Below are 15,367 nucleotides of genomic sequence, written 5' to 3'. Positions count from 1 at the left end.
ACGCCAACATATTATACTGGAGTTCCAGCAAGTATAATTGTCCAGTATAATATACTGGAGTTTGGAGCACCGGTGCTCCAGTCTCCAGTATATTATACTGGAGTCAGCAAAATATACCGGTGCAGCATAATATGCTGGAGTTCATACACAAGTACACCGAACTCCAGTATATTATGCTGGACCGGTCTCTGTTGCAGCAAAATAGTGACTATTTTTTATTGATTTCGTAAATGCTGGCTATTTTTGAATGACCAGTCGGCTATATCGTGTTATTTTTACCTCTAATACAAGTTCAAATTAAGGTACTATCACCATTTCAAGATTTATTCAACTTTTTTCTTTTTTCACTCTCCCACACTTGTTACAGTCGACAACTCAGAAATCCACAGATTCCATTCTCCAACATTCCTTCCCCTTCGAACTCCGACAGATCCATTTACCTGAAATTGAAATCTGTTGACCTATAAAGTAGAAATATCAAGCAATGTGCGCGTCCAATAGATGTGGGTTTCCCTTATAGGCTGCTATGCGATAATCTTGTGTTGAGTTGACCTCTCTAATGGAGTTTACAGAACTTTTTAAGCAAACTGGCCCTTATGCTTTCTCACCAAATGCTCGCTTCCTCGCTGTCGCCGTCGATTATCGCCTCGTCATTCGTGACGTTCTGTCGCTCAAGGTCCTGCATTTTTTCCATCTTTAATGAATTTTTATGTAATTGGATGTTAATTGTCAAGTTACCACATGTCCGCATCATCTAAAATTTAAGTTGTTAGAGATTGGACCTGGTTCATATTATCATATTTTTTTATACTTGTCTGAATAGGTAATGTCACAGCTTTATTTAAAATACCATCTAGATTTCAATGGTTTTATTGTCTCTAGATATGTAATATCAATGGAAAACTGCTTTTAATGCGTAAATAAGCAAAATGGGGGACGTGAAGCTTACCCAAGATGTTACCTTGTTCTAAAGAAGACAGGAAGAAAAGCAAGTCTGCCTTTACAGTTTTCTAAAGTTCTTCCGTCCTCGCAAATTAGTTAGAGATTTTCCTTTTGTTCATTAGAATACTCAGTATGTCAAAATATAAGGTCAATGTTCCTTAGATAATTTAGCCGTCTTGCCCGCGAAATGATAATTTGTGGAGAAGATTAATAAAAAGGAAATGGGACTCATGTTAGTGGACAAAATAGACGTTTGCATTTAGTTTCTGGCCATATGTTGTGGTGTTAAGCTCATTAATCAAGCTGGCTGTTTTCCTTCTTGAGCCTACTGAGATTCCTTTTTTTTGGATCTTCAGGTTGTGCAACTGTTTTCATGTCTGGACAAGATTACATACATTGAATGGGCCCCTGATTCTGAATACATACTTTGTGGTCTTTACAAGAGACCTATGATACAAGCATGGTCTTTGACACAACCTGAGTGGACGTGTAAGATAGATGAAGGCCCTGCAGGAGTTGCTTATGCTAGGTGGAGCCCGGACAGTCGTCACATACTCACCACATCCGAGTTTCAGCTACGGTTAACTGTTTGGTCACTGCTTAACACTGCGTGCATACATGTCCAATGGCCAAAGCATGGGTCTAAAGGGGTATCATTTACGAAGGATGGAAAGTTTGCTGCTGTCTGCACTAGACGTGATTGCAAGGATTATGTTAATCTGCTGTCTTGCCATACATGGGAGATAATGGGTGTTTTTGCTGTTGACACATTGGATTTGGCTGATGTTCAGTGGTCTCCAGATGACAGTGCTATAGTCATCTGGGATTCTCCTCTCGAGTACAAGGTAGTCACTATGCGCTGTTTATAGCCTCTCATAAAGTAATACTTTTTCTCAATTTTTGGAGAACACATTCAAAAATTCAACTGAAACTAATATTTTCTTCATCACTGTAAAATGATTATGTGAAATTAGTTTTAACGTGAGAGATACAGGAAAGCTTTGAATGTTCTGTTTTGTGATAATTTGACAATTTGTTGGTCTTTATCTCCAAGGGACTTTATGTGGTTTGTTTTTGTTTAGGTTCTGATTTATTCTCCAGACGGGAGGTGCCTGTCTAAGTATCAAGCATATGAGAGTGGGCTAGGAGTAAAAAGCATTTCATGGTCACCTTGCAGCCAATTTTTGGCGGTAGGAAGCTATGACCAGATGTTACGAGTTCTGAATCACCTGACATGGAAAGTATTTGCAGAATTTGTGCACCCATCTGCTGTTAGAGGTCCGTGTTGTGCTGCTATTTTCAAGGTATGCAATCTCTTGTTTTGCTCCATATTTGCAGGACATTATTTATTGATTTTGATAATTTCTTTATTTAATGTTAGGAAGTAGATGAGCCGTTGCAACTTGATATGTCAGAATTATCACTTAATGATGATTTCGCCCAGTACAGTAGTGGTGAGCACTAGTGTTTTCTTTTGTTAATATTGTCTTTATCTTGAAAGTTAAGCATCGTGTTTTTTTTGGTGTACAACTGCCAATTTTCATGACTTTCATTGGTTTCTTGTGGCACTTCAAGAAACAAGTTCCACTAATTATGGAACCTAAGATTCACTGAGGCAAAACTCTTCTGAAAAAACCAAGTGAAATGACAAATCACATTTGGCTGATTTAAATGGTGCATACTATGCTGTCTCTATGGAGTAAAACCTGTTATCTTCTGTAATGCTTCTGGATAAGTCAGTTGAGCGTTATTAACTTCTAATGCATTTACTCATTAGTCTTATGGAAATTGTGGTTTTGATATGCTCATTCTGGATTTTGAGCTATGTCTGTCTAGCTAATAACCCATTGTCCAATTGCCAACAAAGTTAAATTAACACAATATCTGTATCAACTTGGTCTAGACTAAAACGTTCAAATAAGGTGACGAAGAGGGAATTCCTTTTGAAGCACTGATACTGTCATTGAAAAAGCTTACTCTTGTTTGAAACAAAGCTTAGTTTAGTGAAAGTTGGCAAACTAAACATGCCTTACTTAACTTTTGCCCTCAGCTGGCAAAACAAGTTTTCCTAGTTGCTTCTATTTTCTTATTGCAACTTTGGATCCTGTGATTAAATTTTATTTGCTAGGTTAGCTTCAATATTTTGAAAGAGTGGAGGAGTCAGGGGTTTGAAGAAAGACAGGAAGCCCCTTATGTTAGGAACAGAGGAGAATATTCCAAAGAATTCTGGGGAAAACTATATACTTAAAATATATGTTTTAAAGGTAAAAAATAAAATGCAAAAATATATATGCTTTTGTTGTAGGCTTAAAATAAATAAATAACAGTGTTCCTCGCCACATGCTTATGTTTTTTGGATGAGGTAGTTACACAATTCAATATGGTACTAGAGCAAACATACATTCTAAGTTTGCATCTTACTGTCATCTGTCAAACAGATGTTTCCACATGCTTGGTTCATGAAAAAAAGTCATGGCCGCGCATGAGACTTAAAAGTAAATAAACAAAAGTATTCCTTCTCTAACTACTTAAGCTTTTTAGATGAGGTGGTCACGCACTTCAATAAGTTCCACATTAGTTTTACTTTTTACGCGATTGTAAATTTCGCGATGTGAGCAAAATCATTTGTAATGTTAGAACTCTCTATGGCTGTTATAAACCTTATCATTTTTTTGTATAAACCTTTAACATTTGTTGGCTTTCTCTTACTTATTCAGGTTGGATTTTGACATCATGTCTCCAATTACATTTAGCTCTGTTTGAATTCCAAATCATTTGATGCTAGGTTTCAAATTCATATTTGTTTTCTGATTTTTGAAAATTCCCAAACAGGCCCAAAGTTTTATTTTATATAGGTTGCCATATTTTCACACATTCTTTTATTGGCTTCTCGGAGGTTAGACCTTACGGTTGCACAGGCCCTTCCCTCTTTTTCTTTTTACCGTCCTCCTTTGTTTTGGTCTAAATAGCCAGCAGTTTTTTTTTTCCATTTTCGACTTGTTGGATATTTAGGGACAAGTGTAATAGCAAGTAAAGATGTTTAATTGAATCTTCTTGTAATTAATAACTATGTATGTCTCTATAATGTTTTGAAGACTTTGGTGATACTTCCTCAAAAGTTTACTTACCCTAATCCCAATAATTCATACATGCATAATTGTTTTCTGGAAAACAAAGCTAGAGGTATTTCTGCCAAACTGAATGCAAATGTCAATCAATTACTGCAGACAAACTTGTCCTAGCTTTGGTAGGTAGTCCTTTTCTCAAGCGGCTCATTGGAAGAAACAAGTTGGTTGTGGATGTACTCAAGATTTCCTTTGATCTTAATCATTTTTTGTTAGGAACTTTTGAGATTCTCAGACCATTTCTTCCCTTTTCCCAGATAATGCTCCGGAGTCACATATTCAAGTCAGGTACAATGTTTTGGAGATACCTATCAATCTCCCTTCTCAGAAACCTCCTGCAGATAAGCCAAATCCCAAGCAAGGAATCAGTAAGTCTTTGGTTCCAATATTTTGTAATGTGAGAAATATATCATCACTATCTTTTGTCTTCCTGCTCTTACCTTTTCCTGTTTATTTATGAATGTCACTCCAAGTATGGCAAATGTTTACTGAAGTTGAATGATCGGATGTTCGTATAGGAGATCTTGAAAATTTATTATCTTTTTAATGGCCATGTAGTTCCAATTTCTTGTTTTCTTTCTTAACAATTTCAAACCTCTATAAAATTTATTGGCTTGAGCAATAAGTTGTAGGTGATAATGTTCTAATATCTTAATGAGGACTGTTAGCTGCCTGTTTGGTGAGAATCTGATCTCAGTCAAAGTAAGCTGTATCAGCCTAGTATCTTCATCGTCAAGGACAGAGGCGGATCTAAGATTTCTAGTATATGCGTGCACTACTAAAAACAAAAGAGGAAAAAATGTATTAAGTGGAATTGATCCCTCTTTCTCTGGGTAAATAACTCAACCTTCAACCAAGTGCTCCATTCAACCTTTTTAGAGCATGGGTACCAACAATTAATATTATACTAATTTTAAAAAATATGTACATAAAATATTTAATTTTGTGGAGAGGTCATGGGTTCACGTGCCCCATATTTAACCCAATGAATCCGCCCCTGGTCAAGGATCAATACAAAACCTCTCTGAATTTATCTATCTAAGATCCACAAGCAGAAGCTTGTTTTGGGTGGTTATTTTTGGAATCTTCCTTAAGATAAGAGAAACTACTCTCAAGTCCCATAAGTGACTAGTGAGTGCCTTGTTAACTATCATATGTGAAAATTAATTGCAGGCCTCATGTCATGGAGCTGCGATAGCCAATATGTTTGCACTCGCAATGATAGCATGCCTACTGTACTCTGGATATGGGACATAAACCATCTTGAGCTAGCCGCCATCTTAATTCAAAAAGATCCCATTCGAGCTGCAGCCTGGGATCCCACATGTCCACGTTTGGTTTTATGTACTGGAAGCTCCCACTTATACATGTGGACACCTTCAGGTGCTTATTGCATAAATGTTCCATTGCCTCAATTTGCTGTAATTGATCTGAAATGGAACTCCGATGGGAGCTGTCTTTTTCTCAAAGACAAGGAATCATTCTGCTGTGCTGCTCCAGAGATGTTGCAAGAATCCAGTGATTATAGCTCTGATGACTGATGCTTTCACATTATGGAGCTGAAATTGTTTTGTTCATCACACCTCCCAAAGTGAATACCATTCCTCAAGATGACAGCTTAGCTTGCTTTGTACTATTAACATGGAAGAAGAGATACTATCCTAGGCTGTGATAATCTTGACTATTTGCATCGTAATGGTGTATATTTGAGATCCAAAATAGTAGGAAGAATTTTAGAATCCAGGTTTGTAACTTTATTTCCAAATAGATAGGTCAAAGGGGGTCTGTAAAGTACCTTTGCTTATGCCTTATGTCAAATTTAATGTACTTATAATACCTTTTTACTAGTTAAGGCCGAGTGCTTGAAGCGCAACATTGCCAACTTGCCTCGGTCGTTTGATCCCATCTACAAAGCATATAAGCTTCCTTGCTTGTAGGGCCTTGATTCTAAGTTACCACTTACCACTATAGGACTGAGTGAGGTGACTGACTACAGCTGAAGCTATATCTGCAACTTTATTTATTAGATTCATCTATTATGATGGAAGATGGTGTAAAGAACAAAATAGAATGCCATGGTCAAGCTACACTCCTTTTGGTTACGAGAACAAGGCCCAAAGCACAGCGAACTGAACAACAGAAATTTCGGGCACAAACAATTTTATGTGGGAAAATTGGCTTATCTGAAGTTTCATTCTTCAGTTGGCATAAAAATAACAGTAGTTTTCTATTTATTTTTTTTTCGCTTTCTTAAGATAGAATGTGGGACAAAATGTGCCGTTTATTTTGCACGACGATACATCTGAGAAAATTAACTCCTTGATCTTCTCTTCATTGTAGGAGATACATATTGGAATTATTAAACTACAGGTATGGAGAATAGATCATATTACTTTTTCTTCCTTGTGATGACCGTGTCTCACCCAACTGAATTCATGTTCCTGAAATAATTCAATTTTCACTTCTACGTTTTCTTTATTCTCTAGTTGATAGTGCAATAGTTGAATATGATAATTGTCCATGATTCTACCATATAGTGCACTAGTTGATAATTTATATCCTATCACTTCTACGTTTTCACAATGGTCCACAACAAGAGTGATAATTTATAAAACTCCAACCAGATATGTCATATCCTATTCAAGCCAAGGGCATACGTTCCTATGGATAAGTTTTCGCATTTTGCATCCAGCTAAGGTTTGACCTAACATGTCTGTTCCAATAATTGCGAAAATTATAAACTTGTGATTTAAAATACACATATAAGAGGGGATGAGGACGTTATATTACGATTTGCATGTGATAGTGTTCTTCCAAGAAAGCTGACTCAACAAAGCAATGAAATAAAACGCAAGAAATGAGAAATGAGCAAAGTACAATGGTTAAGCTAAATAATTGAGTTATTCGAGTAGGGTTAATTATTGATGTTAAGAGCATGATCTTTTGCTCTCTTTTTTTTTGCATCAAATTTGTCTGTCATTTACAACAACAACAACAACATCCCAGTATAATCCCACAAGTGGGGTCTGGGGAGGGTAATATGTACGCAAACCTTACCCCGAGGGGCATAGAGGCTGTTTCCAGGAGACCCTCGGCTCAAGAGAGCAACAAGAGACAATATATTAGTACTATCAATAGACTCATAGTAAATAACATAAAATACATAACATAAAATAACAAAATAACAACAATATAAGAAATATAGGAAATACGAAAAGGATGTAAGATATACTAATATCCAACAGATACAGCCCTGCATCAGTAGTTGATCAGTAGCATCCTAAGTCTAACTCCTAAATGGCTAGTCTCCCTCTAGTGCGCTGTAGTAATATTCACAAACTTCTCCCTAACCTACAACCTTAATGCTCGACCTCCACAATTCCCTGTCAAGGGCCATGTCCTCAGAAATCCTAAGTCGTGCCATGTCCTGCCTGATCACCTCCCCCCAATACTTCTTAGGTCTCCCTCTACCTCTCCTCGTGCCCACCACAGCCAGTCACTCACACCTCCTCACTGGTGCATCAGTGCTCCTCCTCTGAATGTGCCTTGCTTCCCGCATCTTGTCCTCCATGGGGGCCACACCCACCTTCTCTCGAATATCATCATTCCTAATCTTGTCCATCCTTGTATGCCCGCACATCCACCTCAGCATCCTCATCTCTGCTACTTTCATCTTTTGGATGTGTGAATTTTTAACTGGCCAACACTCGATCCCATACAACATAGCAGGCCTAACCACTGCTCTATAAAACTTACCTTTTAGTAACGGTGGCACTTTCTTGTCACACAAGACTCCCGTTGCTAACCTCCACTTCATCCACCCCACCCCTATACGATGTGTGACATCCTCGTCGATCTCCCCGATCCTTTGAATAATTGACCCAAGGTACTTGAAGCTACCCCTCTTAGGGATGACTTAAGAGTCGAGCCTCACTTCCACTCCTGCTTCCGTCGGCTCGGCCCCAAATTTGCACTCGAGGTATTCCATCTTCGTCCTGCTCAGCCTGAAACCTTTAGACTCAAGGGCATGTCTCCAAACCTCTAGCCTCTCGTTGACGCCGCGTCGTGTCTCGTCAATTAGGATTATGTCATCAGCAAATAGCATGCACCATGACACCTCCCCTTGAATATGATGTGTTATGGCATCCATCACCAGGGCAAATAGGAAAGGGCTGAACGCAGACCCTTGGTGCAACCCCGTAACAACCGGAAAATTGCCGGCGTCGCCTCCTACTGTCCTAACCCGAGTCTTAGCTCCATCATACATGTCTTTAATCACCCTAATGTAGTCAACCGAGACCCTTTAACCTCTAGGCATCTCCATAGGACCTCCCTATGAACCCTGTCGTACGCTTTCTCTAGATCGATAAACACCATGTGGAGATCCTTCTTCTTATCCCTGTATTGTTCCATCATCCTCCTAATAAGGTGGATAGCTTCTGTGGTAGATCGCCCCGGCATGAACCCGAACTGGTTATCTGAAATAGACATCGTCCTTCGCACTCTCATTTCTACCACTCTCTCCCAGACTTTCATGTTATGACTCAATAATTTGATGCCCCTATAGTTGTTACAACTCTGAACATCGCCTTTGTTCTTATACAACGGAACTATTGTACTCCACTTCCACTCTTCAGGCATCTTATTAGTCTTGAATATAACATTAAACAACCCAATAAGCCATTCCAAGCCTGCTCTACCCACACACCTCCAAAGTTCAACCGGAATTTCGTCTGGCCCGGTAGCTCTGGCCCTCCTCATCTTACGCATTGCCTCCATGACCTCATCGTCCTCAATGTCCCTATAATAACTTAATTCATGGGGGCTGTTGGCATTCCTCAATTCACCTAGCACAATATCCTGACCCCCTTCTTCATTTAGAAGTTTATGAAGGTAGGTCTGCCATCTCTTCTTAATCTGGTCATCCCCCATCAAAACTTTGCCATCATCATCTTTTATACACCTCACTTGGTCCAGATCCCGAGCCGTCCTCTCTCTAACCTTAGCGAGTCGGAATAACTTCTTTTCCCCTTCGTTGTTCCCTAGTTCCTCATACAGACGAGCAAAAGCTACCGTCTTAGCCTCCATTACTGTCATCTTCGCCTCCTTCCTAGCTACCTTATATCTCTCACTGTTCGCTCTCTTCTCCTCCTCTCCAGAGCTCCCTACGAACTGCAGGTACGCCGCCTTCTTCGCTTCCACTTTATCTTGGACAACTGCATTCCACCACCAGTCTCCTTTGTGGCCACCGGTGCGGCCCGAAAATATCCCTAACACCTCTCTCACCGCCTTCCTTATACAATCAGTCGTCGTCGACCACATAGTGTTTGCGTCCCCACTACTTCTCCAAGCTCCCATTGTCGATAACCTTCCTTCCAACTCCTGAGCTTTACCCTTAGTCAAGGCGCCCCACCTAATTCTCGGACGGCCTCGTACTGACCTCTTATTCCTCCTTATCCTAATACCAATGTCCATCACCAAAAGCCTATGTTGCGTTGCTAGGGTCTCACCTGGGATAACTTTGCAATCCTCGCACAACCTTCTATCGTATCTCCTAAGGAGGAGATAGTCAATCTGAGTCTTCGCCACCGAACTTTTGTAAGTAACCAAATGCTCATCCCGCTTCGGAAAACTTGAGTTTGCAATCACTAGATCGAATGCCTTGGCAAAGTCCAATAGCAAAGTGCCCCCTCCGTTCCGCTCCCCAACACCAAAGCCGCCATGCACCTCAGTATAACCAACTGCAAACGACCCAATATGACCATTGAAATCTCCTCCTATGAATAACCTCTCTGAAGGCGGAATACTACGAACGGTGTCATCCAACCCCTCCCAAAAATGCCTTTTAATCTCCTCATCCAAGCCTACTTGCGGCGCGTACGCGCTAACGTCATTTAAAGTACACTCACCCACCACTAATTTAATAGTCATTAGTCTATCATTCACCCGTCTGACCTCTACCACCGAATCTCTAAGATGGTTCTACTAGGATACTCACTCCATTCTTACCCCTCAGGACTCCAGAGTACCATAACTTATACCCATCCACGTCTTTCGCCCTCGATCCAACCCACCTAGTCTCCTGGACATATGCTATATTAATGTTCCTCTTCTGAAGTATCTTCGCCAACTCTATAGACTTACTCGTTAGCGAACCTATGTTCCATGACCCTATTCTCAACCTATAGGCTCCCTTGTCCCCTCTACCTCCCCTACCTCCCCTACCTCCTGTCCCACACCCTGACCCCGGCCCCACACTCTGCCGCACCCGAGGACATGTCCTTAATCTATCATCCCAGATTGCAATCACTACACCTACGACAAATCTCAAGAAGACTCACTAGTGCACAACGAACAACGAATCAAACTAGAAGGAAACAAGTGACTACAAGTACACTAGTTGAATGATTGACTATTGTGAACTAAAGTAACATCAATTTAGCTAACACCAAAAGAGAGACAGTAGAACGGGAGGTACCAACTCCCGAGAGCCAAACCTGTATTGATTTGTTGTACTTGATGTAGTTGTACACTCACGCACCGCTTCCCATCGCCCGTTGCGGGCGCTCGTCCTGGTTGCTCTCCTTTGTCTGTCATTTACATTTAAAAAAATTTGTTTTATAACAGTTCAACAACACTTCAAAAATCCAATTGAATGTCATAAAATTGTGCATTATTATTAGGTGAAATCAGGTAGATTTTGAACCCCCTTGACCACTAAACTACACTTTTGGATTGTGTTAAGGGTGTTCAAAACTTAATATATAGAGATAAAAAACAGATTTTGCCTTATATATACAGTGTAATTTTTCGGCGAAGAATGTTCGAGTGAACACCCTTGCGCCCCCTAAATCCGCCCCTGTACACTAGCCAAGATTATTGAAGGAAGAGAATTAAGTTTGTGGACTTGCCAATAAATACGGGTCCCGACTTGCCATGAAATAGTACCTAGTTTATTTGTCTTGTATGTTTATTGCCTACAAGCTTCCAAATAGGACCACTTCGATTAATTTAAGGAGAATGTTGGACTCGGCATTTAAATCTGGATGAGATTGAGAGCTATGTGCTTCTCGTCTGTTTGACAAGGTCTAATCTTTATGCTCCTTTCGTTCACTTTTATTTGTTCACTACCGACTCTGCACACCTCTTATACCCATATTAATTGGTGTATAATTTTAATGGATTTGAAAAATGACTTAAAATGAGTAATTAATATTATATATGGGTAACACATAAAAAATAAATTATTTTTCTCTTGATATGCAAAAAGTGACAAGTGAAAGTAAAAATTTATTTTTAGAATACTTGACAAGCAAAAGTGAACGATTGGGAATATATCGTTTAGCTTGATTCATAAAACATTGTAATACTTGTATGGAGTTCATCATTAAAATACATAGTTCGGTTGCTTCTTTAGTTGCCCCTATAAATTTTGTATAAGTTATATAAAAAATTATGTATTAATTTATGCATGATAAGATGTGGATTAAAATGCATGTATTAATAATATGTGAATTATACTACTAAAAGGACAAAAACACCATCTTGCATTCTGAACACGTTTTAAATTATTTTGTATTGGATGTTTGGTTCATTATATTAAAAACTGTATATATATTGGATACAAAATAATTCTTACATTTTCTATGCATTATTGTGTTTGGACGTAGTTTATTTGCTTTTTAACAACTTTAATTTTGTTTATTAGAAGAACACGTCCAGGCACATAATTGTCCGCCATTAGAAAAAATATAAAGCAAAATGATAAGCAATTATGAAAACATACTATTTATGTCTTGGATAAGTTTAATTGTAAGTTGAAACTATTCTAAGGGCCTTTTTGGATGTTTAATACGATTAAACTGTCGTAAAATACATACATTTCAAATGTCCAACTTCAGTGCTTTAAAACTACTACTTTCAAATTTAATTTATATAAAACTTGACTACTGAAGTTAATGTGTAAAAGATAGTTTATGGAGCTAATCTTTGTAAGTGTTTTAGGAAATAATGTTTACCATTTTGACAAAGTATTTTACTGAATTTTCTCAAGACTCTTCCTTCATGATGGCGAAATCTTACAGAAGTACATAAATTTGAAGATATTTTACTATTTTATTACAAAACAGCTCTCTATACCTCTTTTTACATAAGTACTGATTGTTCTTTTTTTCTTAATACTTTTTCTTAATTTTTAATATAAGCGTTGAATTGCCTAGGGCATAACTTTTTTCCTTTTAGAAAAGTGGAATTATATCATACTCCCTCCGGTCCAAAATAAATAATTTTTTCGCCCTTTTTTTTTTGTGATCCAAAATAAGTGATTTTTTCAGATTTCAAGAATGAATTAATTATTTTTTTTCCTACATTGCCCTTGGAGTCAGAGGCGGATCCAGGATTTAGAGGTTGCGGGTACCATATTACTTTGACATAGACATATTGTTATTTATACGGTCCAAATAGAATAAGTATTTAGTCGGTTTGATCAGCTTTGGACTTCCACTCGAATTATTTGTCTTTCGATTTATACAAACAAATCAATTAAGCGAAAAAACTAATTATGACAACTTGTCGCGATGAGGGTTTTGGTTCTGATGGGAGAGAGAATTGAGAAGATCTTCGGAAGAAGGAAACTAATTAGCGAAAAATTAATTATGACTACTTGTCGCGACTTTTTTTATCCTTCAAAAATAAATTTTATACTACATAAAATTGTCATCAATTTCTTTTTAATAGTTAGAACTTTAAAATTAACTAAAAGTATGGTTATTAACTTTTTTTTATATTAGGACTTTAAATTCCTAATATTTAGGACTTTAAATTCCAATAAGCTTACATAAATTATTTTCTTATTTAAGCTATGTAATATAGCTATAATATTTTGCATGCTAATTTTCCTAATATTTATGTTATAATTCTAAGAGAATAAAATGAATTGACAATAACGAAGAATCATGAACTACCAGATACAGTGATACTCCTACTAATAATTATGAAGGTGTCCTTGATTAACCCAAATACAATTTTTTTTTAAAAAAGAAGAAAGAAATTATAATTTTAAGATACTTTCGTAGTTGTAGTCAAATTACAAAAAACGGACTTTAAATTTTAGGTATGAGCAAATTTCATGTGTTATAGGAACCTTATTTATTGATTTTAAATGCTCGACGAAAACAGATAATAAATATAGCTAAGGGAGGTTCGATCCTGCGCCCTGAAGGCGGAAACTATCGGCCTCTACCACTGGCACCTTGGTACCTTTAGTTATTTCAGGTGACAACTCTTTTATTATCATCTTTCTTGCATATACTATATATATATATTTTACCGAAACTTGCGGGTGGCGTACCACCCCCTCGGGCCTTAATAGATCCGCCCTTGCTTGGAGTAAATAGTGTTAGAGTATGCGTTAGGAGTGTTTATGTGAAAAGATAATAAATGTTAATATGATCAATTTTATTGCTAATTAATGTTAAAAGGTGAATTTCTTAATCCGTGTAAAAATAGCTAAAAAATTTCTTATTTTAGACCGGAGGGAATATAGAACAAGTAAAAATACAAGTGGACCAAAAACGTAGGAAAGACTAGCTGGTAGCTTCCATTTTATTAACCCTATGGAGTTCGATCAGATGTAGAAATAAATGTGGCCTAAATATTTATGTTGTCCTTCTCTTGTTGTTCGGCCTTTAATTTTTCTGGACCTCACATAACGGGAGCTTAATACTGAACTATTTTTTTTGTTCAATGTTGTCCTTCGAGTTAAAAAGAAATTGTTTTTTATTGGGTTAGTTTTAGGTGTGTTTGTCTATAACCAAAATAATTTCAGAAATATACTTATTGATGTTTCGTTGTGGGAAATATTGTTCAATAAAAATATTTTCTATCGAAAGAAGGAAAATGACTTCATCCGCTTTTGATATTTTATTATTTCAATTAATAGTCATATCTTTATACCTTTTTCATTCCACCAAAAAATAATATTTTATTATTTATGAACACTGAATTGCCTATCAGTAGTCCCTTTGGGACATTCGATAAAATTAGAACGACAAGAATAGCATGGCCTACGCAAGGATAACACGCACAAATCGAAAAATGATCCAGTTTTTTTTTTTTTCTGATAAAAAAATGCATATCAGTATTTTTCCTATTGAACTTCATTATTTAAGGTAATAGCAAAATGTTATAAGGTTTATTTAAGAAATATTTTATGTGAAATAAAATAGGAGTACTTTTTACTTGCAAATCTTCAATTTTCTTTTCAAGTGAATTTATGTTCAAACACAATTTAATTTTTAAATACCTTTTTATTTCAGTTTTAATATAAAAATATTGTCCAAAAGCCTTCTTGGTTTGGTCTTTCAAAAGAATGCCCTACACTGTCACATGATTATTATTTAATCGATGTTATACAATTTAACTAATTAATTTATACCATTTCCTATACACGACAAGTTAGTGGCTACTTTCATCAAGTTGAATCAATCATCAGATCAAGCTCATCGCAATCATCCGTTTAAATTTGCTTTTTACTTGTGTGTACTAATACGTAATGTTTAAGAACTTACAAACATATTCCTATCTTTTAAACTAAAAAGGAGAAAATAAAATGTTTGATTATTCAAAGAAAGATTTTCACTTTTTCCACAAAAAGAAAGATTTGTGATTCAGTGGAATCCAATTTCTAAGCTTGAGGCTGCGTTTCATTTTAGATATACAACGAAGGAAAATAAAGTTTTAATATATATACTTTAATATATACAAAGAAGGAAATAAAATTGTGATGTATAATTTGATATATGTTATTGTTGTGATAGATATTTATTGGCTATTTGGTTCCAATATCCATTACTAGGTGTTTTTCCTGCTAATTATATGGGTACATTGTCACACAGTGGCAAAATTCCGTAAACAAAGCGGCAGAGCAAACTGATTCCTGGGATATGACACCGTAATAAGCAGGATTAATAATAGTATAACTGTCTAAAACGTAATGTCAAGATCTAAATCCCTCCATAGGGGTCGTATTGGCACCTAATTTCTAAAATTAGGTGTAGACAATAAATTGTGTCGAGAAAATAAAATCAAGACCGAAAATATCGCAACAATTGTAGTATTTTATTTCGAATATTTGAGTGTACAATCTCTATGATTCCTCTGATTCTACTTTTCTAATATAAATTCAAAGGCCTTTGAGCTTGATCTTGAATTTGAATTTGATTTATCAGTCGCGAACACTTTGATTGTTGCCACGAATTGTATCACGAACAAGTAGCCTTGATCTTGAACGCCTTGTATTT

General features: G+C 36.9%; 1 protein-coding gene and 1 pseudogene across 1 annotated transcript; both read left to right on the top strand.

Moving 5' to 3' along the window:
• Positions 1-317: 317 nt before the first annotated feature.
• On the top strand, positions 318-5,913 carry LOC107766645 (uncharacterized). The gene is made up of 6 exons (XM_016585453.2): positions 318-676; positions 1,299-1,787; positions 2,025-2,246; positions 2,324-2,396; positions 4,325-4,435; positions 5,241-5,913. Exons 1-6 carry the CDS (start codon positions 560-562, stop codon positions 5,606-5,608), a joined length of 1,380 nt encoding a protein of 459 aa, XP_016440939.1. The 5' UTR covers positions 318-559; the 3' UTR covers positions 5,609-5,913.
• An 8,170-nt stretch (positions 5,914-14,083) lies between these two features.
• LOC142182460 (U6 spliceosomal RNA) lies at positions 14,084-14,177 on the top strand (annotated as a pseudogene).
• Positions 14,178-15,367: the final 1,190 nt, after the last annotated feature.

Source organism: Nicotiana tabacum, chromosome 6, assembly GCF_000715075.1.
Source record: "Nicotiana tabacum cultivar K326 chromosome 6, ASM71507v2, whole genome shotgun sequence".
Lineage (NCBI taxonomy): Eukaryota > Viridiplantae > Streptophyta > Magnoliopsida > Solanales > Solanaceae > Nicotiana > Nicotiana tabacum.
This window is presented reverse-complemented; position numbering and strand designations above follow the sequence as displayed.